Raw genomic sequence first — 27,130 nt, forward strand, 5'->3', positions numbered from 1 at the left:
CACTCACACTGTACTCACTGAAGTCACAATTTACAACTCTCCCTGTGAAGTGTTCATTAATATCATTTAACCATAGTTGTTTGTAATACTTTTGTCCACTGACTTTCACAGAATGACGGTTGACTTACTAACCTGTTGCAGTAATAAAGAATTATTTCACAGGATGTTAGTGGCACACATCTTTGATCCCAGCACTTTGGAGGCAGAGGCAGGAGGATTTGAGTTCCAGGACAGCCAGGGATACACAGAGAAACCCTGTCTCAAAAACACAAATAAATAAATAACAGTAATAATAATAATAATTACTTCTTGTGTATATGTTTTTTTAAATGCCGGCTGGCCTATCACTCTCCTGCACAGAAGGTAGCTGTAGCTCACCCCGGGGACCTTTACTGATATCTGGATCCACCCGGGGTTGCCATCACTCACAGGGGGGTCATGTGCTGTGTGCTGCATCTGGTAGCAGAGGCCAGAGAAGTTGTTCAACACCCACAACACAAGGCAGCTCCGTGACAAGGCAGCCCCATCCCAAACATCACTAGTACCAAGGAGGGGAACCTGCTCTAAGCCTGTCACTTGACATCCGCTCTCCCCCGAAGTAGAGGGCCAGTGATGGTGTTTCCTAAACTTTACTCTGTGACTGTGAGGGTGACAATAGAAGACGCTGTCCCTGGCAAGGAGGTTCCCCTCCAAGATGTTTCTGTCATCCACTTGACCCATGATCATAATGAGTATGCTGTTCATGGTGCCTGGCCAATCTGAGAGTGACTAGTCAGGTTCTGGGGACTAGCCAGTTATTACATTGGTTCTGAAATCACAAACCAGCCAAGCCAAACTCAGAAAAAGAGCTTTAATTCTATAATCCAGCCTCCAGTGGGGCTCACAGCAACATTGCAAGACATGGAAAAGCTGAATGGCTCCATCTTCTTGGCTCTGTGAAACCCCAATGCTCTACTCCTCCTTCCTATACCAGCCTCACTGAGCAAAGCAAAGGGCACCTCCAGAGCCTGGGATTCCGAATCTGTAAACTACTTTTCTCCTCCTCTCTCCCTCTCTATCCGGTTCTCCTTTTCCTGGCTCCGGAGCCCCATGGCACAGTAATACACAGCCTCGTCCTCAGGCTGCAGTTCAGAGATCCTCAGATAACCCAGGTTCCTGGCCACATCTTTGGATCCAGAGAAACGAGGGGGTATATTGGGACCCTGGTGCTTGTCTGAGCGTGAGAAATATCTCAGCAGGAACCTGGGAGGGTGGCCTGGATGCTGCTGGTACCAGTAAATGCTGTAAATGTTGATGTTATGGTTGCTGCTCAGGGCACAGGAGAGGTGGATGGTGGTTCCAAGCGAGGAAGAGGCAGACGGTGGCTGATACAGCGTGGGCTGAGGGCCACAACCTGAGAAGACAGAACCGTGGCCATCACCGGGGCAGAGCAGGGCAAGAGGAGGGGCCAGGAGGCTCTGGGCCCCAAGAGTTCCTTACCTGTCAGGTGAGCCACCAGCATGAGCAGGACGGAAGTCCAGGCCATGGCTTACGACCGAAGCAGTCTGCTTCCCACGGCCACTGCTCCTGGGGCCCCCGCCAGCTGGGAAACACTCTCCTCCCTGCTTTGAGAAGAGGGTCATTGCATCCCTGGTCCCTGCTCACCACCCTCCCAGGCTTTCTGGGCTCTGTAGGTCACTTACCAGAATGGTCTGATGGCAGCCTTGGTGGCCCTGCCTTTGTCCCGTAGAAGCGTACTGCGAGGAAGCACCTGCTAGAAACTTGTGGACCAGAACCCAGGAGCTGCCTGGTGGACTCATCTCCCTGAGGGAGAGTGACCTCAACTCCCCTGAGAAGCTGAGCCTCTCGGAAAAAGATTTCTTGTTCACTTTTAAATGCCTGTGAACTGGGACGAGAGCATGCATCCTCAGGGCAGTGAAAGCACCTCTTCACACAGCAGGAAACCAGGGTCTCAGAAGGAGTGGGGTGCTCTGATGCCTTCTAAGTTCTGAAGAGCCTTCAACCCAGTTCTTTCTGTCCTAGAACAAAGCCACGTAATGAGACTTCAAAAAAGAAGCAACAGAGATCATAACCTGGTGGAGAAAAGGAGGGGCAGGTCTTTAGGATGTCATCCCTGCCAGGATGTTACAATGATAGTTTAACTACAGACACTTGTGCTATCAGACTATTGTCCCCAAAGAATTAAGATTTCCCCAGGAACCTTGTTCTGTGAGAGGGAAGAGGCTGAAGCCTTGGGACCAGTCACTGAAGGGACTTGCCTCTGAGGAAGAGATTTCACTCAGTTCTGACAACTTATCAGATCACTATGAGACCATGATGGGTAGATTATGGGTGAGACCTCACCTTTGAATGAAAACAATAAATAAAAAGGAAAGGACATGACCACTCCTAGGTATGGTGGAGGAAATCTTTATTATAGATAAAAGGGAGAGCATAGTCAGAGGCAGAGACACCTGGGAAAGTCCAGAGTGGACATGACCAGACTGAGCTGGGCCCTGTGAGGTGGAGAAAGGGAGAGGGAGAGAGGAACCCCGTGCAGCAGCCAGGAGGCCAAAGGTACAAAGGGCAGGTAACCAATAATGTCTGGGTTACATAGGGAAGAGCCTCCGGGGGAAGGTAGCCCAGCCCCTGGGATGGAGAGTTCAGGGTAGAGGGCGGGGTCTGTCAGCAGGTGAGGACTGAGGGGTGCTGGAAGAACCCAGAGGGCACATCTGCTTTGATATGTTAAATAGGCACCTCAGCCATTTGTCCAGGTTTGAGACCTAACAACCTTGACCGTGACTGTGTGGCTAAGCGTAGCTTTTGCTCTTTACTTAAACCTAAGCCTCATGTCAGGACCTCAAAACCTTGTGGGGAGATTCACGAGACTGCTTTGGTTGTTCCTCCGTCACGTGTGGGCACACTGGATAAACCTCCTCTCTTTGCTTTTTGGTATTACTCATCTCTTTATTTTTATTTACTTCATGTGCACATGGCCAGCTTGACAGCCACTGTCTACAGGCTGGGCCAGCTTAGCTGCCTCTTTAATTGATGTACCGAGGATGGGTGACCAACCCGAGCTTGTTGGAACTGTCTGGGCCCAGTCTTGATAACAGAGTGATGCTTTAAAACCAGGATTGGATTGTTGCTGTTGTTTGTTTGGTTGGTTGGTTTGGTTTTGGGGGGTTGTTGTTTTGTTTTGTTTTGGTCTATGGTTTTTGCTTTTTTGAGACAGGGTTTCTATGTGCAGCCTTAGCTGTCCTGGAACTCACTTTGTAGATCAGGCTGGCCTTGAATTCACAGAAATCCATCTGCCTCTGCCTCCCATGTTCTGGGATTAAAGGTTATATGTTGCTACACCAGGCTATTAAAAACAATATGCTAATAAAGTCATGAAAACTATTTTAAAATTTCTGTGATCCTAACCCTCTAGAAAAATTTTATACATCATCTTCCGGATATATTAACACAAATAGTACAGTCTGCAATATTATAGATGGCGTTTTGTTTTGTATAGTCTGTAGTCCAGGCTGGAATGAAACTCACTGTGTAGCCCTGGCTGGCCTCTAACTCTCCGCCTCAGCCTCCTGATTGCTGGATTCCTGGTGTGAGCCACCATCCTTGACTATGTTTCTAACTCTGAAAGAAGCCTGCTGTCTATAATTTCAAAATTTTAATTATTAATAGCATCTGTTTTTATAATCATAATGACCATCATCATTATTGCTATCTCTGGATGATTTGGGGGATGCAGGGAGAAGGGACATAGTGGAGGCTTGGAGTTCCTCCCTCTGTACCAAACCGGACACAGGCGGCTGGGCACCCGGAACTCACCAGCCTCGGAACTTGCAGACACCGGAGTGTCGACATCGGAGAGCAGACGAGGGGACACCACAAGCGGACCGAGCCGGAAGTGGGTCCACGGGTGGCCACCGGGAGAACCCGGCCGGAGCGAGCGGGAGCTGCGGCGGCCCAGCGGGTGAGCAGTGGGCTGCTGGCCGCGCGAGGAGGCGGAAGACGCCGGCTTTCTCGGCATTTCCGGAATAATAGCGGCGCTCAGGCCCGGGCGGGGGCGGGGGGAGGGTCCCTGCGGGGCGCCGCTTCCTCGCCGCCCGCCCGGCCTCGCGCTGGGGCCTCTGGGCAGCGGTGGCCCGGCGCTTGGGGAGCGACTGTTGCTGCTCCGCCGAGCTCGCCGCGGCCCCGAGTGAGGTGTTCCCCCACCCGCGCGTAGGGAAACGGGCTCCGGGAGGCCGTGCTGCCCGCGGAGGCCTGCGCTCCGCCTTCTGCGCCGAAGGTTCCACTGCTTACCTCCCGGAGCCTGCTCGGTCCGGAGAGCGCGACCGGTCTTGGAGAAAAACTTGGGTGAACCGGTCAACTAGAATGGAAGGCCAGCATCTTACGCGCAGGTGAAAGGGAAGGCGGTGACCTCTCTTAACCGGTTTGTCACTCACGCCTCTGGGAACTGGACGTGAGAAGCCAGAAGAGTTAAGGGTTGATAGTTGGAGAGGCAAAACAAACAAACAAACAAAAGAAAACGTTTGCCAAGGTTCCTTGTCCCTAGCTTGTATTGTTATGGACTGCAGTTTACTCTAGCTTTAAAAACTTAAACTGGTGAGACGGCCCATCGCTTTTGCCACCAAGCTTGACAGCCTGATTTCAGTCCCCGGAACCCACATGGTCAAAGAAAAGAGCTGAATCCCACACGTTGTCCCTGATCTCCACTTGTGACGTGCAGCACGCGTGCACCCGTACATGCACACACACATAAAATACATGTTTTTTAAATTTTTAAGTAACTCCTACTTTATAGAGATATTGGTAGATAGAGCTGCAGCGTACTCGATACAAAGAAGGGGCTTAAGAGGTAGGCCTGTTTTCCTGGGTCTGTGAGTGTTTAAAAATCACTGGAGTATTAAAATCTCAGACTTTGGGTGCTTTACTGGCCCCTTTCAGGCCTTCTCATCAAGTTAAATCTACTACTTCATAAGACACTGACCCAAAAGGAAATGCCCACATTTCCAGTGTCTCCCACAGGACACAGTGATGGTGGCATTGTGGATGAGATTTGACAAGGTATAAACAGGCTGTCTTGCTATTCTCTCTTTACAGTCAACACCTAAATAGCACTTGCTTACCTAACGCCAGAATAGGACAAACTGTAGTCTCACAGCCTTGACAAATAAAATCAAACTTGATGTATCTTGTAGGTTTATGTTACAGAGTATTTTATATATTTAAGTGATTATATCTAAAAATCTTAGCTAGACATTTTGTTATATGCCTATATTCCCAGCACTCGGGAGTGAAAGGCAGGAAGATCAAGAATTCAAGGCCGTCCTGGGCTACATGGTGAATTTGAGGCCAGCACTGGCTACATGAGGCCCTGTCTCAATGCCCAGTCTCTCCACACACACAGAAAGCAAAAACTTAAGTAAATAGAAGTGTTACTAAATCAAAAGTGTGAATGTGGTATGTAAGGGGTGCTTGTAAGCTGTCAAATTCAGGTTTTCTCATTTGTTTTCATTTTGAAATGGAAGATGTGCCTTAACCGGAAATCAGGAGATCTTGAGATTAATCACAACTACATCTTCTTTTTAAAAGGTAGAATCTGATCTGGGAAAAGGAAAGTGTTCTGGGCTAGAAGGAAGGAAACTTATATTCCTTTCCTGGATGGATGGATGGATGGATGGATGGATGGATGGATGGATGGATGGAAGGAATATATATATATATATATATATATATATATATATATATATATATATATATATATATATATTTATATATATATAAATTCCAATTATATTCCTTTTCCTGGGTAAGTGATATAACCCTGCTAAGGCAGAATGTCTGTGTCTGAAGGGACTTGCCAATCTATTCAGTAACCTAGGGTCTTGGGTTGCAGAGGAGGGGTAGAGATACAAAATTCCCAGAACTTTGAAACCATGGAAGAAGAGCTCCTAGGAATGAAGGTATTTGCAGTACTCTATAGTTAAAGTCAGGTGCTGCTGCTGTTGTTTTTGTGTGATGAGGCCTCACTGTGAAGCCCTGGCTGTCCTGGAACTCACTGTATAGACCAGACTGGCCTCAAACTTACACTAAGAGATCTGCCTGCCTCTGCCTCCTACCACGCCCTGACTAACATAAGTTTTGGTTTTGGTTTCTTTTTGTTTTTAAAGCATCTGTAAGCATTTTATTCACGTTACAGATAAAGTTTTCTCATGCAGTGGTGTTTGCTCACCATCCTCTACTTCCCATTAGAGTGAGCGAACAGAGGCCTCTGCTCTCCCATCCCTTGCCTGTGTTCTGGGGGCTGTAAGACAGGAACCTGAGAGTCCACACCAGGCTTAGTAGTTAGGTACCACAGGGAAGTACAGCAGAGATACTCTCAGAGGCCGCAGGATAAAATCTTAGAGCACCCATTCTAGAGCAAACGGGTCCAGGGCACATCCACATGCTGCCCTCCAGCTCTAGTGTGACCCACATTCCTTATAGAGCAATATAATGACAATGTGCCCATCCCAGCAGCGCTGGCAGGACTGTCCAGGGTCTGGTCCTTTCTTCCCTCCTGCTTCCAGTTTCCTTTCTCGTCTCTGTCCCCTTTAAATTTCACTTCTGGTCCTCTGGCTCTGGTTAAGCCAAAACTTGACCAGCATGGACATCAGAGGCACAGCTGTCCACACACACATGCATTGGACATCAGAGGCACGGCTGTCCACACACACATGCATTGGACATCAGAGGCACGGCTGACCACACACACATGCATGGACATCAGAGGCACGGCTGTCCACACACACACGCATTGGACATCAGAGGCACAGCCGTCCACACACACATGCATGGACATCAGAGGCACGGCTGTCCACACACACATGCATTGGACATCAGAGGCACAGCTGTCCACGAACACATGCATTGGACATCAGAGGCACAGCGGTCCACACACACATGCATTGGACATCAGAGGCACGGCTGTCCACACACACATGCATTGGACATCAGAGGCACGGCTGTCCACACACACATGCATTGACATCAGAGGCACGGCTGTCCACACACACATGCATTGGACATCAGAGGCACGGCTGTCCACACACACATGCATTGGACATCAGAGGCATGGCTGTCCACACACACATGCATTGCTCCAGCAGACAGGCCTTGTGCACTCAGTGCCCAAGATAAGCAGTGACCTAGACCCAGTCCATGCAGAGATGGACCTATGATGCCCAGGATGGTTTTCAGGGGAAATAGGTCAGGAAGTCAGAACAAGTACATTTTTGAATAGCTTGGCTTTTTCCCCCCTGAGATTGTATATTTAAGGAAAACGTTCAAGTTCTTATTGGTGCAAATTTTATTTCTTTGTGGCCCTACAGCAACGACTGTGGCAGCCTAGGCTAACTGTGACTTCGGCTGCTTCCATGTGTCATAAGGAGTAACAAACCCCTTTCTAGGAGGAGTTTGCATTGACATCTCCATTGTTTGTGGACAGTGCTCTTTGCAGCCCATATTCTAAAATCCATTGTCTTTGTTCTCTTTGATCAGTCATAGACACCCATGGCACCAAATTTTTAAATAGTACAGAAGGGGTTGTGACAAGCTAGAGCCACCCCCCCACCCCCCACCCCCAGACCTGCATACCCTCCTTAGGCACCTGCTTCTGAGTTATGTGCAGATTCACCTGCCTTTTGTAAACGAGCACGTGTACACAGAGGCATGTTTGGTCACTGGTAGCGATGCTTCATGTTTGGGTAACTTGCACGGGGTTCCCTATGTAACTCATCCTGGCAACCTGTGGGTGTTCTGTTGTACTTACATGTCATTTCTTCATGTAACCAGTTCCCTCTTGACTGCTAGGTTGGTTCTGATCTTTTACTTTGAATGATAATGCTGCGGAGAATTCCCCCAGCGGTGGTTTCTCATAGATGTCTCATCTTGTCCTCCCACCACAGTCCTGTCCTGCCTCATAGGGCTCACTGTCCACACGAACAGTCTTGCGAGCACTTACCACTTGTTTCTGTGGTCTCCCCTAGGGACACTCTCCCTCCTCGGATAAGTGTTAGTTATCCTAGCCTATCCATATTCTTGGTTCAGGATCTTGATGGCCAAGAGTTGCTCCCTCTAACTTCATTCCCACCTTAGTACCAAGCCTCTTACCATCAGCACCCACAGAACACAGTGTTGTAGCCCTTCCCAGCACCCTCTCCTTACCCTCCCTACAACCAGGCTGCCATCTTGACCATGCCTCTCATCCTCTGCCTCTCCTGAGCTAGAGGTGCCACCTCCTTTGCTTCCTGCCTGGCCCCCTCCCTAGGCTGTCCTCCAGGCCCCTGCCTGGCCCCAGCCTGCCTGACCCCTCCCCAGGCTGTCCTCCAGGCCCCTGCCTGGCCCCAGCCTGCCTGGCCCCTCCCCAGGCTGTCCTCCAGGCCCCTGCCTGCCCCCACCCCAGGCTGTCCTCCAGGCCCCTGCCTGCCCCCCCCAGGCTGTCCTCCAGGCCCCTGCCTGGCCCCAGACTGCCTGGCCCCTCCCCAGGCTGTCCTCCAGGCCCCTGGCTTCCTGCCTGGCCCCAGACTGCCTGGACCCCCCCTAGGCTGTCCTCCAGGCCCCTGGCTGGCCAGCTGCCTCTCATCCCTTGGTCCACTCTGCTGTCACTCCAGTAGCTCCCCACGCCCTCGTCTTCCTTCTGTGCTGGACGGTTTTCACAGTGGCATGCCATCCTCCTAAAAGGAGCTGTAAAGCGCACTTAGAGTTTTCTGGAACTCATCCCACTCAGCCTTTGCTTTTGTCACTGGACAGATGGTCCCCATCAAGGTCACTGGGGTCCACTTAGGTTGCTTAAACCTATGGTCAGGTCTGGCTACTCTGTCACGCGTCCTACATCTGACACTGTGGTGGTGTCAAAAAGACCACCGAAGGGCTCAGTTCCCTAGATTTCAGGCCTCACCTCTCCCGCCACCTCCTGATGGCTCCTCTTCATCTCCTTGGCTCCCAGCTGCAATCCTTCCATGTAGCACTGCTGCTTCCTCTGCCATACCCAAACTGCCCCTGAACTCTGACTTGACCTGCTTCTCTCTCAAGTTTTCATCAACCAGCAGGAGTCTCTTCCTTCAGTTGCCTGAGCCAGAAATCTAGAGGTTGTCTGTGTTATCCCGTTGTCTAGCCCTGGCTCTTCAGGGTCCGGTCACCTGTGTGTCAGCCAGAGGGCCCCTTAGTATTTGAGATCAGGTTGTTGTACTCCAGGGCAATCCTTCACTGCCACCCAGCTTCCCCACCCCACACCGCCCACTTTATTGCCGCTCCAACTGTCCAGCCATGTCTCTCCAGGCCTCACCTTCCCTGATCCCTTCTGCCTGCACACCTCTCCCAGATGCCATCTTGTGCAGCCCTACCCTGTCTCTTACCCTCCCCACCTATGGAGACCCCGCACTGCAGTGTGAGCTCTAAGAGGACACGAACCAGTGTTGCTTTGCACCATCTTACCTGAGCCCAGAGAGCTGCAGGGCAGCAGTGGTCCAGACGGGAGGCTTGCGTGTTCTCCTGCAAGGTATTGCTGGCCATAGTACAGTGTATTGTGGGTTAGTTAAGACAGATGCCTGGCCAAGGGCTATGGTGTGAGAAGAGAGGCCTGACTGGTAGACAGCGTTAGAAGAGCTCGGAGGCTGATACAGCGCTGTGCGAGAGCCTGGCTTTCATACCCTGCCCAAACAATAAGCCAAGAAGAAGAGGGGTCACCAAACGGTATTTTTCAGAGTGGTAGAGTAGTCCAGCCAGGGAGTACTGGCAGAGGCTCTAAATGGATGTCTTTTGGTTGGTTGTGGTTTTGCTATTATGAGGTAAAGTCTCATGTAGTCCAGACTGGCCTTGAGTTCCCTGTGTAGCCAATGACTTTCAACTATTGATCCTCTCACCCTACCTTCCAAGTGTCCAAATATGGTTATTGTTGTTTTGTTTTTTAAAACATTTTTAGTGAAAAAAAGATTTTTTTCATACAACATATTTTTATCATGTTTTCCCCTCCTCTAATTCCTCCCCACCTCTCTACACACCCAACTTTGTATTCTCTTCTCCCCACTTTAAAAAAAAAAGCAGCACACACACACACACACACACACCAGTACAAATGAAAATCAGTCAAGGAAAATGTCAATAAGACAAAAAATGTCCAAACAAAGCAAAATGAGACAAAAAGACTACAGAAATATGTTCAGTTCATTTTGGGGTGGCCAGCTACTCCTAGGCATGTGGCCTGCCCTGAGGAGCAGTTAATACACACATTGAGACTGCTGGAGAAAAGGAAGTTCCCCTTTGCCAGTGGATATCAGTTGCAGATAGCGTCCTGATCGGGGTGGGGCCTGGGTCCACTTCCTTCCCTCAGCCCTGCCACAGTCTCTGAGTTCACGTGTGCGTCAGTTCTTCAGTGTCTGGAAGACACTTTATTGAAGTCTTCTATCACCCCTGGCTCTTAAAATCCTTCTGCCTCTTCCCCGTAGCTGCCTGAGCCCTGAGGGGAGGGGTTTGGTAGACATCCCACTTAGATCTAAGTCTCTTCTCTGCGCACGGTCCTGTTGTGAGTCTGTTGGTTCCGGTCTCCTGAGCAGGCACTGATGTGGGTGTAGCAGAACAGTAGTATTTGGTTTTGCCAAATGTAAGAAAGGAAAGTGACTTTCCTTGTTCTTCCCACTTAGCCACCCTGCCAACCCAGTCGTGTTGCTTATCCCTACTAATGGGTTTCCTCGTGACATTCTCATACATGAATATGATGTGTTTTTGTCACACTCATGACCGAGTGCCCTTTGTGCCCCATTCTCTGGGATTCCCTTCTTCTTCCCAACTTGTTGCCCTCTGCTTTCACACCCGTCATCTTTGTGTGTGACCCGGTGAGTTTCACTGGGTTATTTACAGGTCCTGGACATCTCCAGTAGCTACACCGATGAAGAAAATGTCTCTCCTTCCCTCAGCAAGTGCTGGTGTGTGCCGTTAGGTCCTTGCTGCCTGGGAGAAAGCGTCCCACCGCGCTTCACTCCTGCCTCTAGCTTGTACCTGCTTCTGCCCTCTTCAGAGCGGTCCCTGAGCACGGGAGGTAAGATGATGTATTGTCGTGTCTTCCCTTCAGGAGTCAGCGTGTGGAGCTGCAGAGGCGGCATTTCTGAGCTTTTCTCCTGCTGTTGTCTTGGGTGTGGTGCTGCAGTCTGTGGCCCTGACAGCCTGGAGCAGGAATGAAGACCGTGCTCATGGTAGCAGAAAAGCCATCCCTGGCACAGTCCATCGCCAAAATCCTCTCCCGAGGTGAGAAAAAACAAAAGTACTAGGCTGTTTGATGGCTTTAATCTGTAAGCACTGTCATTTGTGCTTTTTACAGCATTTCTTTTCCAAAAATGTGCCTCCACCAGCTGGTAGGGTGAGCTGGGATTGGCAGGTTTTAGGAAACACCTCAGTAGCGAATCTCCTGTGGCGTGCTGTGTCGACACAGAGTACGAGGGCTGAAGCCTCCAGGGAAGACAGTGGAGTAGAACTGCTGTGTCTGTCAGCACGCTGCACCAGTTGGGGTGCAGTCATAAGTGCAAGAAGCAATCCTGGGAGGAGGTAGACGAGACTAAGTCTTGGATTTTACACCACTAGATATTCACTACTGCCTACTGAGCCCTTGATGTAGTTAGAGTTACCCCTTCGACATCTCACAAGTGACCGGTGACCTGAGAGCCAGGAAAGTAGGGGAAGATTTGCCCATCAGGATCCACTCTGCCGTTGAGGGTTGGCAGATAGGAGTTGTTTCCCTCTAAACAGGAAGAGCACTTGGACCTTGACCTCCCTTTTACCAACAGTTGGAGGAGGAAGAACCCCTAGTTAAGCTGAGAATACATCCAGAGGTCCAGAGGGGTACCTCATCTCCAAGTACCAGGAGTGTTCGGCTGAGGGAACATATTATAGTACATGATAATTAGGAGGTTTCTGGCAACCTTAAAATCTAACTAAATGAAGGTAGAATTCAAATCAAGAAGGGAAAACAGAAATGCAGTGAGAGTCCAGGAGTCTCTGCCTTGAGTTCCCAGCCAGGATGGGACTCTGGCGTGAGTCACCATCACATTTTCATAGATGCCTTTGTCCCTGAGCACTGTAAGGTCGCCCCGTACCTAGTTAACTGCAGGTGGGCTGGGGAAAGTCACAGTGACCTCTGAGGGTCAGCATGTAGGCTCAGGGACCCACAGCATCTCCAACTCAGTCTCACAGTTGTCTGTGGCCTTGCCTCCCCAGGGAACATGTCCTCACACAAAGGGCTGAATGGGGCATGTTCAGTGCACAAGTACACAGGAACCTTTGCTGGCCAACCTGTCCACTTCAAGATGACATCTGTCTGTGGTCATGTGATGACCCTGGATTTTCTGGGTAAGATGACCTCTCCCCTCCTGCCCCTGACCTATTGAAAGGAGCACTGTACAGTACTACCCAGGGTCCAGTTAGAGCCTGTTTCCAGCAGGTCATGAAGTGGTTAGCAACTGGGTAAGGTAGCCACACCCATCTGCACGATGCACCTACCGTATCCCGGGAGCTGCAGAGGCCGAGCCTTGTGAAGTGTGAAGTGTGATTCAGTGTCTTCGTGGATGTGGTTTACAGGAAAGTACAACAAGTGGGATAAGGTGGATCCCGCAGAGCTGTTCAGCCAAGCTCCAACGGAGAAGAAGGAAGCTAACCCCAAGCTGAACATGGTCAAGTTCCTGCAGGTATGTCAGGAGGGTGAGCTCACCAAGGAGGCCCTCCAGCCCCTGTGTCGCAGGTGGCAACAGCGCTCTTGTTGCACCGTCATTTGTGTCCTCGTCCACATCTGGGACACCAAGGCTCTTGCTGGCAGCCCTGGACCATCTTTCTGCTGGAAACTCTGCTCCCCCACAGGGCGTTTCCATGTCTGGTTCCATGTCCCAGACATCCTTGTGACTGGAGAGCAGATATTCTGCTTTTATAATGGCTCAGCTAAGGGGTTTTCCCAGTTTTAAAATAAATATGTACGGAATGGAGAGATGGCTCAGAGGTTAAGGGCACTGGCTGTTCTTCCAGAGGTCATGAGTTCAATTTCCAGCCACCACATGGTGGCTCACAACCATCTATGATGAGATCTGGTGCCCTCTTCTGGCATGCAGGCATACATGCATGCAGAACACTGTGCACATAATAAATAAATAAATCTTTTATAAATAGCTAAATATGTACATATTATTTTTTAAAAACTGAAAAGTAAAGATAAGCTTAAAGAAGAAAAAAAATCTGAACACATGACCCAAAACAACCACTGTTAATATTTAACTGTTTCATTTTGGCTCTTTTAAAATTTATGTAGGTTGGGACATTAAGGTCATATTGTAGAACAGGAAAAGGGTCAGTGAAAGTGGACAAGAAAAAATAATGGAGTTGAATATATTCAAAGTATATTATATACATGTTTGAAAAACATTGAAAATAAAACCTTCAGTAAATCTACTTTAATCTTTTATTTCCCTCGGAAAACTATGGAGCACGTGTATGTTTTGTTACCACATAATAAAAATATTTTTAAATGCCTGTCACAGGGACTAGAGAGATGCTCAGTGGGTCAGAGCACTTGCTGCACAAGCGTGAGGACCCCAGTTTGGATCCCCGCACCCGTGGTGAATGCTGTGGAGGGCAGAGGCAGGAGGATCCCTGGGGCCTGCTGACCAACCATGTATCTACAGGGTCAGTGAGGGGCAGACAGGACGGTAGAGCAGGGCACCGCACCTCCTCTGGCCTCTGCCAGCAGGCTTCTGCACCCACACAGCCACGCACATGCACCACCCCACACGCAGAAGGATGGCTCACATTGTAATGATAAGTTTTTGATCTAACAGGATGATAGTTCTGAACCAAAATCTTTTCTGGGTGCTGAGACAGCCTCACTTCAGACAGCTTCTTGCTCAGCCCAGGCTTGGTCCTCCGACTGGAAGCTCAGTACCCGGCTCCATCTCCTGTCCCCAGAGGGGAGTGTCACAGAGATGCTTGTCAATGTCTGCTTTGTGACAGGTGGAGGGCAGAGGCTGTGACTACGTCGTGCTGTGGCTGGACTGTGACAAGGAAGGCGAGAATATTTGCTTTGAGGTGAGTATGGGACCCAGTCTGTTCCCTTCAGACCTTCTCCCCACCCCCTGACCTGATTGTCACACTGTTCCTGAGGCCAGCATAGGGAATATAGTGGCTTTAAAAAAAGTCTCCTCCCACTCCACTTCAGAAAGTGTGTGGCTACTTTAAAATACATACGCCTAGGGCTGGAGAGATGGCTCAGTGCTTAAGAACATTGGTTGTTCTTACGAAGGACCCAGATTTATAACCATCTGTAACTCCCAGTTCCGGGGCATCTGATGCCCTCTTCTGACCTCCCAGGGCACCAGGCATTCACGTGGGGCACATACATACATACAGGCAAAACACTCATACACATAAAGTGAAAAAAATTAAATCTTTTTTTTATTTCATTTTTTTAATGCATAAACTAGGGCCATCAAGATGTCGCCTCATGTAAAGGTGCTTGCCACCAAGTCTGACAACCTGAGTTCAGTTCCCAGAGCCCCACAGAGTAGGAGAAAGCCAAGTCATGAAAGTTGTCCTCTGACCTCTACACTCACACCACGGCTCATGCGAGCACACCCACACCCACACTGATAATAATCATCATTATCTTCATTTCTTTTTTTAGGCCCCATTCTGGACAGGTACAAGCTTCAGGGTCGTCAGTGTTTCCCTAGCTCCATGCCCGTTGCAGGCCTTTAGTTGCTATAGTTAATATCCTTGGCAATCTCCTAATATGTATCAGTTTTGTCTGTCTGTCTGTCTATATGTGTGTATACTGTGTACATGCCTGATGCCCTCAGAGATCAGAAAAGAGCACCAGATTCCCCAGAACTGGAGTTGCGCATGGTTGCAGGCCTGAGTCCTTGGTAATAGCAACAAGTGCTCTTAACCAGTGAGCCGTCTCTCTAGCCACAGACCTCGTCTCCCACCTTTACATGTCCTCGGCACTACTCCCTACTACCTGTAGGGAGCCTCCTACAGGGAGGCTGGTGACGTTTCCTGTGTGCCCTCTGTAATGACACTTGAATGCTGCTGGCTGGTCCTGCGGGTCCTGCTGTGGCTCCATAGAGGTCACCTCTGTCCTTATTCCCAGCCCCACCTGGGATTGGCACACTTGAGTGCAGGAGATGGTTCCAGTAAACAGGAACTCAGGGCGCCCAGCATTCTCCTGCCGCTCTCTTAGCAAACTTAATTGTATACTGTCTCTTCTCAGATACCCGCTTCTCTCCTTTCCCTGTGCACCCCACAGGAGTACCCCCTCTGGGGCTAGAAACAACAGCAGCTCATGGACCACTGCTTTCCCATAATGATGCCACTGCATGCCCCAGCTTCCCTGGTGACTTTCCTCCCCCTGAATGGCCTCAGCAAGTCTCAATTCCAGGGCCACCTATGCATAGCTCACACACACAGCATTTCCTCTTTTCCTTCTCTGTCTTTTCTCCAGTCATACAAAAATTCTACCTATCCTTCCAAGCACTCCCTACTCCCAGAAAAGGGAAGGGATTTGGGGCCATGAGGCCCTTTGTGGGCTTAGTAAAGTAAGAGAGGTAGTGGCTGTGGGCCACACTAAGGCAGGAACTGGGCTGAGGAGGCAGGTGCATACCTTACGTGGAAGTGTGTACAACTAGAAAGAGAGACAGCAAGGGATTTGTGGGGAGGCCAAGACATCTAGAAGGACAAAGAAATATAGGAAGGCCTGGTATGGGTGGGGAAGGGTTAACCTGGAAGGGGCCAGCCCAGCAGTGGGGGTAAAGAGTGAATTAATCACTGCCAGGATCCTTTCTTCCAGGTCCTTGATGCCATTCTGCCGGTCATGAATAATGCCCACAGTGGTGAGAAGACAGTGTTCCGGGCCAGGTTCAGTTCCATCACTGACACAGACATCTGTAATGCCATGACCCGCCTGAGTGAGCCAGACCACAATGAGGCGCTCTCAGTGGATGCCCGCCAGGAGCTAGACCTGCGCATCGGCTGTGCGTTCACCAGGTGCTGTCTCCTGCCACATGCAGACTGTCCCTTTAGCCAGGATTCTGCCTCTCCTCGGCCCTCAGAACCTGCATAAGCTACCAGAGATACCTTTTTTTAAAACCTCAGTAAAATAACTGTTGATCAGATGCACATCACACCCGCCACAACTTCATAAGCAGATTATTTGTGTGCCCTGTGTCCTCACTCGGTCCTGTGCACACAGGACGGACATCCTGCTCCTCTTTGGTGGCTTCTTGCTCTGTCACTTCTGCCTTCTTCTAAGTGAGGAGCATCCTCCTTGTGTGCCCTCTCTACATGTACCCCCAGATGCACAAGCTAGGTTGGCACAGGATTTGCCTAGAATGAAGTATTGATCTGCCCTCTTTCTCTCTTCCCCAACCCTCTAGGTTCCAAACAAAGTATTTCCAGGGGAAGTATGGAGATCTAGACAGCTCTCTCATCTCCTTTGGGCCGTGTCAGACTCCTACCCTGGGATTCTGTGTGGAAAGACACGATAAAATCCAGTCCTTCAAACCAGAGACGTACTGGGTACTGCAGGCCAAGGTTCTCTTCCCTTCTCTGTTCCTGTGCGGTGGTGTAGGTTTGGGATGTGGACTCTGAGAGTTTGACCAGTCAGCATCAGCACTTCGTTGGTCCAGGCTAAAAGCACAAGTGTGGGTTATAGGACCAAGCAGTTGTTGGTCCTGGTGCCCAGGGGGAAGAGGCACCAGCTTTCATGTGGACGATAGGCTAGGCTGAATCTGGATACATTACATTTGGATGGATAAGTAGGAGTGAGTTCCCTCTGGGGTGCGTGACGAGGTCAGCCATTCAGCCAGTGTCTGCAGTGGGGAAATCCACGCATAGGATGAAGACTGGGCTTTCCGATTGTATCCGTGTTTAGAGCCTTTTTACACAAGAGCCTCCTAAAGCATAACAGAGGTTTAAAGTGTAGGGCCGAGGACTGTGGGGATGGGAAGGTACTTTTGTTAGGCAGGTCTTGATAGGCAGGAGCAGAGTGAGAAGTACAGCTCTGTTCAGGTGTTCCTTTAAGGCCCTCCGTCAGCAGGGCCTCGGGACTATCTCATGCTCAGTGGGTGAGAAGAGTGAGGTGTCAGCTCTGGACCCATAGCTCAACAGTTAGGAGACATTGGAACAAGGCCGTTTGTCTGTGGACAAAACCAGCCTCCTCTGCTTGGCTTTGTTCCCCGCAATGTGCTTTCCTTTTGTCTTTCCTACAGGTTCATACCAACAAAGAGGAGTCTCTCCTTTTGGACTGGGACCGAGTTAGAGTTTTTGACCGGGAGATTGCGCAGATGTTTTTAAACATGACAAAGCAAGAGAAAGAAGCTCAGGTATTCTTTCTCTGTCCACATCTGTCACATCTGTCCTGGATGGGCGGGCCTTAGAAACCCTATGGTCAGAGGAATCATTGTGGCCTTTTTGAAATGCAGATGGCTTCTTGGTTATTCACACATACATTCCTGACGTACTTCTGCCCGTGCAGCAGCTGTGGAGCACTGCCCCAGCTGCTGTCCCCATCTGAGACACTGCCCCGCCATTTCCACTCCTCCAGTATTCCCAGGTGCAAGGTCTCCCCTGGCAGGACTCCATTTCACACCGGTGTTTTTTCTACACTATCCAAAGCTACTAGCTGCAGCTGGACCTTTGTTCACACTAGTGAGCTTGCCCGAGGTCACACAGCTAGAAGGATATAGGTCTAAAATCTCTATTCAGTCACCTTTCCCCTCCGGTGGTGGTGTTTTTTACTCGGGGCTTTTTTGGACCAGAGGAGTCTGCTTCTTGGTGATTAGGAAGCCGATGCAGCTCAGCAAGGCTGGCTGCACAGGAAAGAACCAGGTCCTGCAGCTGCCACAGCACCCGGCACTCACCCTCTTCCCGCCCTCCATCAGGTGCATTCTAATCGCCTTTTTCAAGCCTTGTGCTGATGCCATTTTGCTCAGAATCTGCTGACTCACAAGTGAAGCTGTTTGATATTGGTAACGCTGATGTCAGGACCCACCCCAGGACCCTAACCTCCAGTGCCCCATGCACACATGTTTGTTGGTCTGGAATCTAGAATGTGTTGCCCTGGCCAGTCTGTGTGAGGTTGGTAAAGGCAGGAGACTGGCTGGTTTGTTTGGATTATTTTTACAGTAGACAGAGAGTCAACTTTTCCATGAGTATTCTACCCCATAGTGGAAAGTGGTAGCTCACCAGACAAGCATGGCTTATAGATAATTTCAAAATGATTACCATTGAGCAAGTGTGAGATTTAGCATAGAAACATGACTTGCAGCTTCCCTTAAAAAATAGGAAGGTTTTGCAATGCCAGTGATAAACAGCCCGCAGGCTAGCCTGGGCTTCCCTGACACGGCCCGCAGGCTAGCCTGGGGCTTGGCCTATGTTGACTTGAGTGGGATTTACATCTACAGCCCCTTCCTCCACATTTTCTTCTTCCTTCAAGAAAAATAGGGAGTGTGTTTCTTCTCTTCCCCTCCCCCTTGCTTTCCTGATCTAAATACTCAGTTCAATTGTCAGGCTGCTGGGGAAAGTGAATTTCAGGAGCAGAAAGACCAAATGATTCAGTTCAGACCTTTGTCCACACATTTCAACTCTGTTATGGCTTTTTCATCTTGCCAAATGTCCCTCCATCTCTCTTGACCTTAGGTGGAGGCTACAAGTAGGAAAGAAAAGGCCAAGCAGAGACCGCTTGCCCTGAACACTGTGGAGATGCTGCGTGTGGCCAGCTCAGCTCTGGGTATGTAGAAACATTTCTCCAAAGCCCCACCCTCCACCCCACCCCCAAAGACATCTTTAGACCAGCATAGGGCAGAGCCAGTGTCTTAACCCACACCAAGCACCTCTCATGCTGTGGTGTTTGAAGCTTTGAGGGTGGGGGGCTTGAGTCTCATTTGAATTTCCTTTCTCTGTAAGTCCTAGACTAGGACTCCTCTGAATGCCCCTTCCTTAGCTGTCACAAGAGTCAAGCTGAAATATCGGTGGTCTTCGACAGTCTATCCTAAAGCGCTGTCCTCAGCGCTGGCAATGATACAGCAATGCCATCAAATGATCAGTAGCCAAGTGCCAGCTCCCAGGTTAGAGCGATAGGACAAGCTCTCTTAGAGTGCTGAAGCCTAGGACACAGAACTGAGGTGTAGTCCCAGCAGCCTCAGCTCCTCAGAGACCTAGATCCAACTCTGGCCACGTCACCAGCACCGCCACGACACTGTGAAGTGGTACCGTGGCACGGTGGGCAGTGTTCCCATTGGGCCGCTTTTGCAGATTCAGGGCCTCAGCTTTGGACAGGCTGTGTCCCAGGTGCCCAGCCAACCATTACCTCTGAACCCTGGCAGTGCCCACTAAGAGCCATCTTTGCCCTCTTAGGAGGTGCTGGTCTATTTGGGGAGAAAAGGAAAATGCCCAAGCCTGTGGGTGAGCTCCTGGCCACCTTCCAGACACCTGAGCCGCCTGTTTTTTGCAGGTATGGGACCACAGCATGCCATGCAGATAGCTGAGAGGTTGTACACACAGGGCTACATCAGCTACCCACGGACAGAAACCACTCACTACCCCGAGAACTTTGACCTGAAGGGTTCTCTGCGGCAGCAGGCCAACCACCCGTACTGGGCAGACACGGTGAGTGGGGTAGGCCTTGCCCTGCACAGCCCGTCAGCTGTGGACAAACCCAGGACCAGTGGGAAGCAGCCAGCCTGACGGGACTCTGCTTTGCCTCCCCTCCCCCAGGTAAAACAGTTGTTAGCAGAAGGCATCAACCGCCCACGGAAAGGCCATGATGCTGGTGACCATCCTCCCATCACACCTATGAAGTCGGCTACAGAGGCTGAATTAGGTATTGGGTACTCCTCTGCCCAACATGCTCACACTCCTCAAGCTTCCGGGGTGGGAAGGGCAAGCTGCCATAGGCACTGGGCACCAGCGGACAGGCTCAGGCCTCTTACCAGTATGGCTGCTACTCAGCCTGTCACTGGCCTAGGGAAGACAGAAGTGAGATGGTTGCAGGACACAGACAGCGTGGTGTCGGGGAGTGAGGCGGAGCAGCAGCACTCAAAGGCGGACTGTGCCGCCTGCCCAGCCTAAGGTTGTTCTGAGGACCGTGCTCCTGAGGACGCCAGTAGACAAGGGAGAGCAGGGCCATGGAACCCGGAGTGAAGCAAGAGAACACTCACAGCCGTGCCTAACGAGCGGTCCTCTAGAAACACCGTAGCGGGCCATCCGGCAGTGGAGCCGCTTCCCTCGCCGTATTTTCCTGCCTCCTTTAGGCTTTGAGGCTGGGGACAGGGCTAATGGTATGGCATTTGCCTGGCATGTGCTTATAGCCCTGCACTCAGTTCCTGCCATCATTGAGTATTCCCACATCCTTGATACCCATGCCAAGGCTCTGGTTAGTCCAGGGCGCCTGGTAACGCTCAGCCTTTCCAGGGGGTGACGCGTGGCGACTGTACGAGTACATCACCAGACACTTCATTGCCACGGTGAGCCATGACTGCAAGTACCTCCAGAGCACTATCTCCTTCAGGATCGGGCCTGAACACTTCACATGCTCAGGAAAGACAGTCATCTCCCCAGGTAAAATGGCAGGCCACGGGGTCCCTGTCTTCTCGTCTCCACAGAGACATGGGATCCCTGGATGGGAGGCCCAGGTGGGAACCTCAAATGACAGTGGTGTCTCTCTAGGCTTCACAGAGATCATGCCTTGGCAGAGCGTGCCCCTGGAAGAGAGTCTGCCCACGTGCCAGAAGGGCGACACCTTCACTGTGGGTGAGGTGAAGATGCTGGAGAAGCAGACGAGTCCCCCAGACTATCTGACTGAGGCTGAGCTCATCACACTCATGGAGAAGCACGGTATCGGTGGGTATCCAGATCTGGGGTTTCCGTTCCCCGGGCCCTGGGCAAGCATGCCCATGACCCCTGTGCACCCGGTCAGCGTGTGGTGACAGGTGGCCCAGTGTAGGACCCATGGCTCCAGCTGATCCACTGTGTACAGCTGTTTGCAAGGCCTTCCATCTGAAGATGTGGTGCAGCCTTGTGCACCATGGGACCAGGACGCACTGAGAAGTGTCTACCAGACTCAAGGTTAGCCCAGGATTCTGAAAGATTCCTCGGACAGATCAGCAGCCTCCCCAAAACACAGCTAACTAGGCAGGCTTACCCTAGAATTCTGGTCTAGGTCCCTGAAGTGAATCCTGACAGTAACCTCAGCCTGCAGCAGTTCCTATTGATGGCATAGCCAAGTGCTGAGAACCTTTTCCACATCCATGACTTCTAGTAGCCACATGTGAGACTGGACCCAAAGACCAATGTGCACTTCAGTTTGGGACAGTGAACAGAGTTCTTGTGTGACCTTCTGAACAGGAGAGTGAGAGCAGTACTGTTGAACAGGGTCCAGGGCCATGTAAAAAAGGCTTACCTTCCTGGGCGTAACGACTCATATCTGTAATTCTAACATTTAGGAAACTGAGAAAGAAAGACTGCCACAAGTTCAAAGCCAGCCCGGGCTATGCAATGAGACTCTGTCTTTAAAAAAACACTGACTATAGCAGCCATCCAGGGACTCCTGCATGTCAAACTCCCATGATCGGGGCCAATTCCTACCCTTGGCTCTGAGCCGTGGAACCTCTGACGGCTCCTGAACCCCCAGTGCCGGTGTCTCCCCTGTGAAACTCGCTCAGAGTACCCGTGGGGGATACATGTCCCCCTGCCAGCACCGGCAAGTGTGCAGTCAGGGTTAGGCTCCATTTTACATCCTCTGAGCAGCAGCACAGCAGAATGCCTCACCTTCCACTTTTCTGCCAAGAAACTTCTGCAGGGTGAAAGAAGCTGCATCCCCGGAGTGGGAAACATGCCTTGGGCATTGGGAAGGGCCTAGAGAAAGGGAGAAGGTGAGAGAGGAAATGGGTAAAACTACCCAGGTTCAACAGTAGCTTAATGAGCTCTCTCTGAGAGAAGCTGGACCCTGACATAAGAGGGTGTTATGTGCCACAGTCCAGGTGGAAGAGGCCAAGTTGCATTTAATGTTTTTAGGGAATGCTCTCTGACCTTAACAGAGTCCTTTACACTCTCTGGGCTTCTGTAGTCTAACTGCAGAACTAAAATGAACACAATGAAGACTGTTCCTGGATTCACAGGTGTGCCAGCACAGTACAAGGAGAGCCCTGCTCTGTCTTGGGAGCCTTTCTGCATCATAGCTTCTGGCAGCCATACACAAGACAGCAGTCTGGACCCAGTGAGCAAAATAAGCTTCAGTTTGTGACATGATACTCCTCCTTCCATGGGTATCTGGAGGGTCCAAAAAACCAGGGTTCCTCTGACAGGTGGATGTAACTGGAGTGCATAGTCCAGAGCATCTTGTTGGGGCAGGCTGAGGAATACCCAGAGCCATGCTGTGCCTTCCAGGGACTGATGCCAGTATCCCTGTGCACATCAACAACATCTGCCAGCGCAACTATGTCACTGTGGAGAGTGGCCGCCGGCTCAAGCCCACCAACCTTGGCATTGTCCTGGTGCATGGTTACTACAAGATTGGTGAGTCTCTCTCCCCACCACCTATGGCCTGCTGGGCTTCCCAGCTCCTTCCTGTGCTGCACCTCCGCTGCCTCCTGAAGTGGCCCTGTGCTCCTCGTGCGTTTCCCCAACCCCACTGCAAAGATGCTGTGGAGACTCTGGAATTTGACGGATGAACAGATTATAATGGGTCCAACAGAGGGTTCTCCTGCAAACCAAACCTGGTTTCTCTGCTAAGATACCTACCATCTCTGCCCACTAAAGTGTGCCCCTAGTTCTTTGGGAGATGGAGAAATACAGCACAAGATTTCTACACAAAAACCTTTTCTGATGGGAAATCAAGAAGTCTGATGGCAGTAGGAGCTGCCCTTGATGACTTCCAACTCTAGACCAGCAGTCCAGGGGGTCCAGGAAGACTGGGTCAGGCAGGACGGCAGTTCTTGCCGGCCTGGTGGGGCGGCAGGGTCCTGGGTCCCAGTGCCCACAGCAGCATCCACCCGCTGGCTTACAGATGCAGAGCTGGTGCTCCCCACCATCCGCAGTGCGGTGGAGAAGCAGCTGAACCTGATTGCCCAGGGCAGAGCCGACTACCACCAGGTCCTGGGCCACACCCTGGATGTCTTCAAGAGAAAGTTTCACTACTTTGTTGATTCTATTGCTGGTAAGAGCTGCCTCTTCCCTGCCCCTCGTCAGCAGCCATTCCAACAAGACAGAGCCTCCTGATGCCCACTCCCAGAGCTGACGTCACAGCACTGAGTCACAGCACTGACGTCTCCTCGTTAGCTGTTGTCGGGAGCGGGTTAATTAACGTCCACAGCAGGGGTATACCAAGTCGATGAACAGGGCTGTAGCTCCCTAGTCTATCACTGGCAGACAGTCTCACTTGGCCCCTTGACTGTGTGTGCTGGCCTCTGTCTGGTTCAGCCAGTTCCACCAAGCCATCTCTTGGAGGGAGGGCTGCCGAGGACCAGGAGGGACATGACTCCTGTGTTCTGCTTGCTCTCAGGCATGGACGAGTTGATGGAGGTATCCTTTTCGCCCCTGGCTGCCACAGGCAAGCCCCTCTCGCGCTGTGGGAAGTGCCATCGATTTATGAAGTATATCCAGGTATGTGCAGCTTGGGGGACTGTAGCCACTCTGGCCGCAGCGTTCCACACAGACGTCGCCTTAAGCCTCCACTTTGTCATTAGTCACGCAGAAATAATGTCCGTTGTCTTAATTATCACACAGAGTGATCGAAAGGCCCGGATCGGCACCAGTAACGACATAAACAAACCACCAGACCAGTGCGCGGTGTCCACTCACTCTTGTCACCATCTCTCTCCTTTTTCCCTGACATAGGGCTCCTCTGTGCAGCCCTGGCTGCTCTGGAACTCACTCTGTAGACTGAGCTGGCCATAAACTCACAGACATCCACCTGCCTCTGCCTCTGCCTCCCGAGTGCTGGGATTAAAGGCATGCGACCACCACCCACTGCCATCGTTTCTCTTGCTCCCATGAATATTGTTAACATTCTGGGGCTTTACAGTGTGTGTGTGTGTGTGTGTGTGTGTGTGTGTGTGTGTGTGTGTGTGTGTGTGTGTGTGTGTGTGTGTGTGTGTGTGTGTACGCGTGTACGCGCCCGTGCATGCGTGTGAGTGTGCACACATACATACATGCATTTCATAACATGTGAAGGTCAGAGAACAACTTGTAGGAGTCAGCTCTCTCCTTCCATCACATGAGCTCTAGGGATTGAACTCAGGCTTAACATGATGCACGTTTACCTGATGAACCATCCACCAGCCCCTTACTTTAGAATCCTTGCCTTTGTGAGGGAGGTAGGAAAGAGGAGATGTGGTAACCGTGCTTCATACCAGTGCTTGAGAGGTCCTTGCCTGACACTGAATTACGCATTCTGCGTATCTATCTGTTAGGTGGTCTCCATTACCTGTTCAGGGCTGTGAAGGGGAGGACATCGAGGAGAGAGTCAGACCCAGCAGCCCTCACCCCTGCTTATTGTCCCATCCCATAGGCCAAGCCAAGCCGCCTGCACTGCTCCCACTGTGACGAGACCTACACCCTCCCCCAGAATGGAACCATCAAGCTCTACAAGGAACTGCGGTGCCCGTTGGATGACTTTGAACTGGTCCTGTGGTCCTCCGGCTCCCGGGGCAAGAGCTACCCACTGTGTCCCTACTGCTATAACCACCCACCCTTCCGAGACATGAAGAAAGGTGAGTGTGCATGGCTGTTCCCAGCTTCACACTTACCAGACTCCAGTGGGGCCGGCCCCTTACCCTGCCTTCCCTACCTGTACCCACTAATACTCATCAGGGACCCCAGGAAGTACTTGGGCCACTGCTCGGGCACTGGGTATGCCTGGGTCATAAGTGAACAAGCGCTTGTTCACTTAGGAGCTGGGCTGGGTGAGAGGCAGGGGCCTCAGACAACGACACCTGTCACACAAAGCCCCCTAGGCTCTCAGACACCGCTGCTGTCTTCCTTTGCATTCTTTGCTGGAAAAAAAAGAGAGAGAGAGAGAGCATGTATCCAGACTAAGCAGAGCCACCAGAGGGCCTCAGTGCCCACACCCACTCTGGAGGTACCATCCCCTATCAGACTGGGAGTCAGTACCTTTCTTTGTTACCCGTGGCACTTATAAGGAGTCCTCAGGGGAACTTGATCTGCATTCATACTGCCAAGATAATTAGGGTCTCTTCCTGCCCCCAAGTGGCTTACAGAGCAACAGTTAAGTATCAGATGATCTGAGGGCAACCTAGAATAAGCTTCAGAAGCAAAATGAGGGTTTAGGGGTCAGTTGGAATCCCCAGAGCATTGAGGACTGAACATTTTTAGATAAGCCGAAACTGAATGATAACAGTTAGAACCCAGGCCAGTGTGAACAAGATGCCCCCAAAGCAGGCTAAGAGTACCACTTTGTCTGACATTGAAAGCAGCCAGAGATGAGGGAGCCAAGACAGCTTTAGGTCACTGGACTCCTCTTCCCTCAGGCATGGGCTGCAATGAGTGCACACACCCCACCTGCCAGCACTCACTGAGCATGCTGGGCATTGGCCAGTGCGTGGAGTGCGAGAATGGAGTCCTGGTTCTGGACCCCACCTCCGGTCCCAAGTGGAAGGTGGCCTGCAATACATGCAGTGTGGTGGCACACTGCTTTGAAAATGCGTACCGAGTACGGGTATCTGCTGACACCTGCAATGCCTGCGAGGCTGCCTTGCTTGATGTAGACTTCAACAAAGCCAAGTCTCCCCTTCCTGGCAACGAGACACAGCACACAGGCTGCATCTTCTGCGACCCCGTCTTCCAGGAGCTGGTGGAGCTGAAGCATGCAGCCTCCTGCCACCCCATGCACCGAGGTGGTCCTGGAAGGAGGCAGGGTCGTGGGCGGGCCCGGGGCCGGAGGCCTCCAGGAAAGCCCAACCCCAGGCGGCCAAAAGACAAGATGTCAGCCCTGGCTGCTTACTTTGTATGACAACCCATCTTCCCTCACTCCAGCTCCAGTTTGGTGTGGACACATCATGGTGGTTGTCTTTAAGCCACTGAAACCATTAAAATGCTTTTTATTTTGTATTCTCTGGAGCAAAAAGCCTGGGACCTTTTACTGGTGAAAGGGGGTGGAGGTTGCACCTATGGAAACCTATGCACCTGTACCCCTTCATCCTGTGTGGTGATATATTGTCACCCTGATAAAATTTGCCTGAAGATCAGAGGACAGAGCCAGCCACTAGATTAAACATAGATGCCAGGCAGTGGTAGCACACACCTTTAATCCTAGCACTCAGGAGGCAGAGATCTGTCTGGATCTCTGTGAGTTCAGAACCACCCTGCACTACATGAGATTGATTCAGTCTAGGAGAGAAACAGAGCCAGGCAGTGGTGGCACACACCTTTAATCCCAGTAGTTGGGAGTCACATGCCTTTAATCCCAGCACTAAGGAAGTGACATGGCTGGGTGGAGAAAGGTTATTTAAGAAGTGAGACAGGAACTAAAGCTTTTCAGGCTGAGGAGTTCTAGAGGTGAGACATGGCAGTGGCTTGTTCCTTTGTCTCTCTGATCTTCAGGCAAATTTTATTAGGGTACACAGGATATCACCTTTCCCCTTTTTGCTCTAAAATAATAAAAGGTTACAACTAATATAAGAAAAACTGTATACAGTAATTACAATAAGTATATACAGTATATACAGTCAAGAATTAAAGTCCAGTCCATTAACATTTGACAGAATCAGGGAAAATATTCCATTATCTATCCGATTTTGGTGAGTCCAAAATGTACCTAATTCACTTTCTATCTTAACTTGTATCACCAACCGAAAACTATCTTTTGATGTCTTTCAAACTTATACACTTTATACCTCTGTAGTGAGTTTCTTTTCTGAATTTGTTAACAAGGAAAACTATAACTATCTAGTTTTCAACTCCCTCAGAGACCCAAGAAGTAAATAATATTACCTAAGTAAACAGAAAGTGCAGGCAAGCGACTTCCAAAAAATGTGAGAAATGACAAAAACAACTGGCTGCCTGGGCAGTCACCCTAGGTTTCTCTGCAATGTTGGGGTATCTACCTTCAGCTTACAGG

General features: G+C 50.7%; 3 protein-coding genes across 6 annotated transcripts in view; 2 read left to right on the forward strand and 1 right to left on the reverse strand.

Moving 5' to 3' along the window:
- Positions 1-836: 836 nt before the first annotated feature.
- Vpreb1 (V-set pre-B cell surrogate light chain 1) lies at positions 837-4,049 on the reverse strand. 3 transcript variants are annotated; one of them, XM_076548396.1, is made up of 4 exons: positions 3,814-4,049; positions 1,683-2,013; positions 1,480-1,604; positions 837-1,393 (listed from the first exon to the last, which is right to left on the reverse strand). In XM_076548396.1, the coding sequence occupies exons 3-4, from the start codon at positions 1,523-1,525 to the stop codon at positions 1,029-1,031; spliced, it is 411 nt and encodes a 136-aa protein (XP_076404511.1). In that variant the 5' UTR covers positions 1,526-1,604; positions 1,683-2,013; positions 3,814-4,049; the 3' UTR covers positions 837-1,028. The 3 variants fall into 3 exon arrangements, with proteins under 3 accessions (XP_076404511.1, XP_015842032.1, XP_015842033.1); XM_015986546.3 differs by having other exon boundaries at positions 1,480-1,601; positions 1,683-2,018; XM_015986547.3 differs by having other exon boundaries at positions 1,683-2,018.
- On the forward strand, positions 3,822-26,121 carry Top3b (DNA topoisomerase III beta). 2 transcript variants are annotated; one of them, XM_015986542.3, is made up of 18 exons: positions 3,822-3,958; positions 11,096-11,268; positions 12,235-12,366; positions 12,595-12,701; positions 14,011-14,085; positions 15,845-16,041; positions 16,431-16,587; positions 17,265-17,378; positions 18,694-18,784; positions 19,508-19,662; positions 19,771-19,876; positions 20,467-20,613; positions 20,722-20,895; positions 22,441-22,569; positions 23,060-23,209; positions 23,555-23,655; positions 24,563-24,764; positions 25,542-26,121. In XM_015986542.3, the coding sequence occupies exons 2-18, from the start codon at positions 11,199-11,201 to the stop codon at positions 26,021-26,023; spliced, it is 2,589 nt and encodes an 862-aa protein (XP_015842028.1). In that variant the 5' UTR covers positions 3,822-3,958; positions 11,096-11,198; the 3' UTR covers positions 26,024-26,121. The 2 variants fall into 2 exon arrangements, with proteins under 2 accessions (XP_015842028.1, XP_042114894.1); XM_042258960.2 differs by lacking the exon at positions 3,822-3,958 and adding an exon at positions 3,974-4,385.
- Positions 24,623-27,130, forward strand: part of Ppm1f (protein phosphatase, Mg2+/Mn2+ dependent 1F) — a 36,997-nt gene continuing 34,489 nt past the window's right edge. The window contains exon 1 of the mRNA XM_076548395.1: positions 24,623-24,764. The gene's annotated coding sequence lies outside the window, so the exon portion shown is untranslated. The remainder of the gene's footprint in view (positions 24,765-27,130) is intronic.

This window comes from Peromyscus maniculatus, chromosome 12 (assembly GCF_049852395.1).
Source record: "Peromyscus maniculatus bairdii isolate BWxNUB_F1_BW_parent chromosome 12, HU_Pman_BW_mat_3.1, whole genome shotgun sequence".
NCBI classification, from domain to species: Eukaryota; Metazoa; Chordata; class Mammalia; order Rodentia; family Cricetidae; genus Peromyscus; species Peromyscus maniculatus.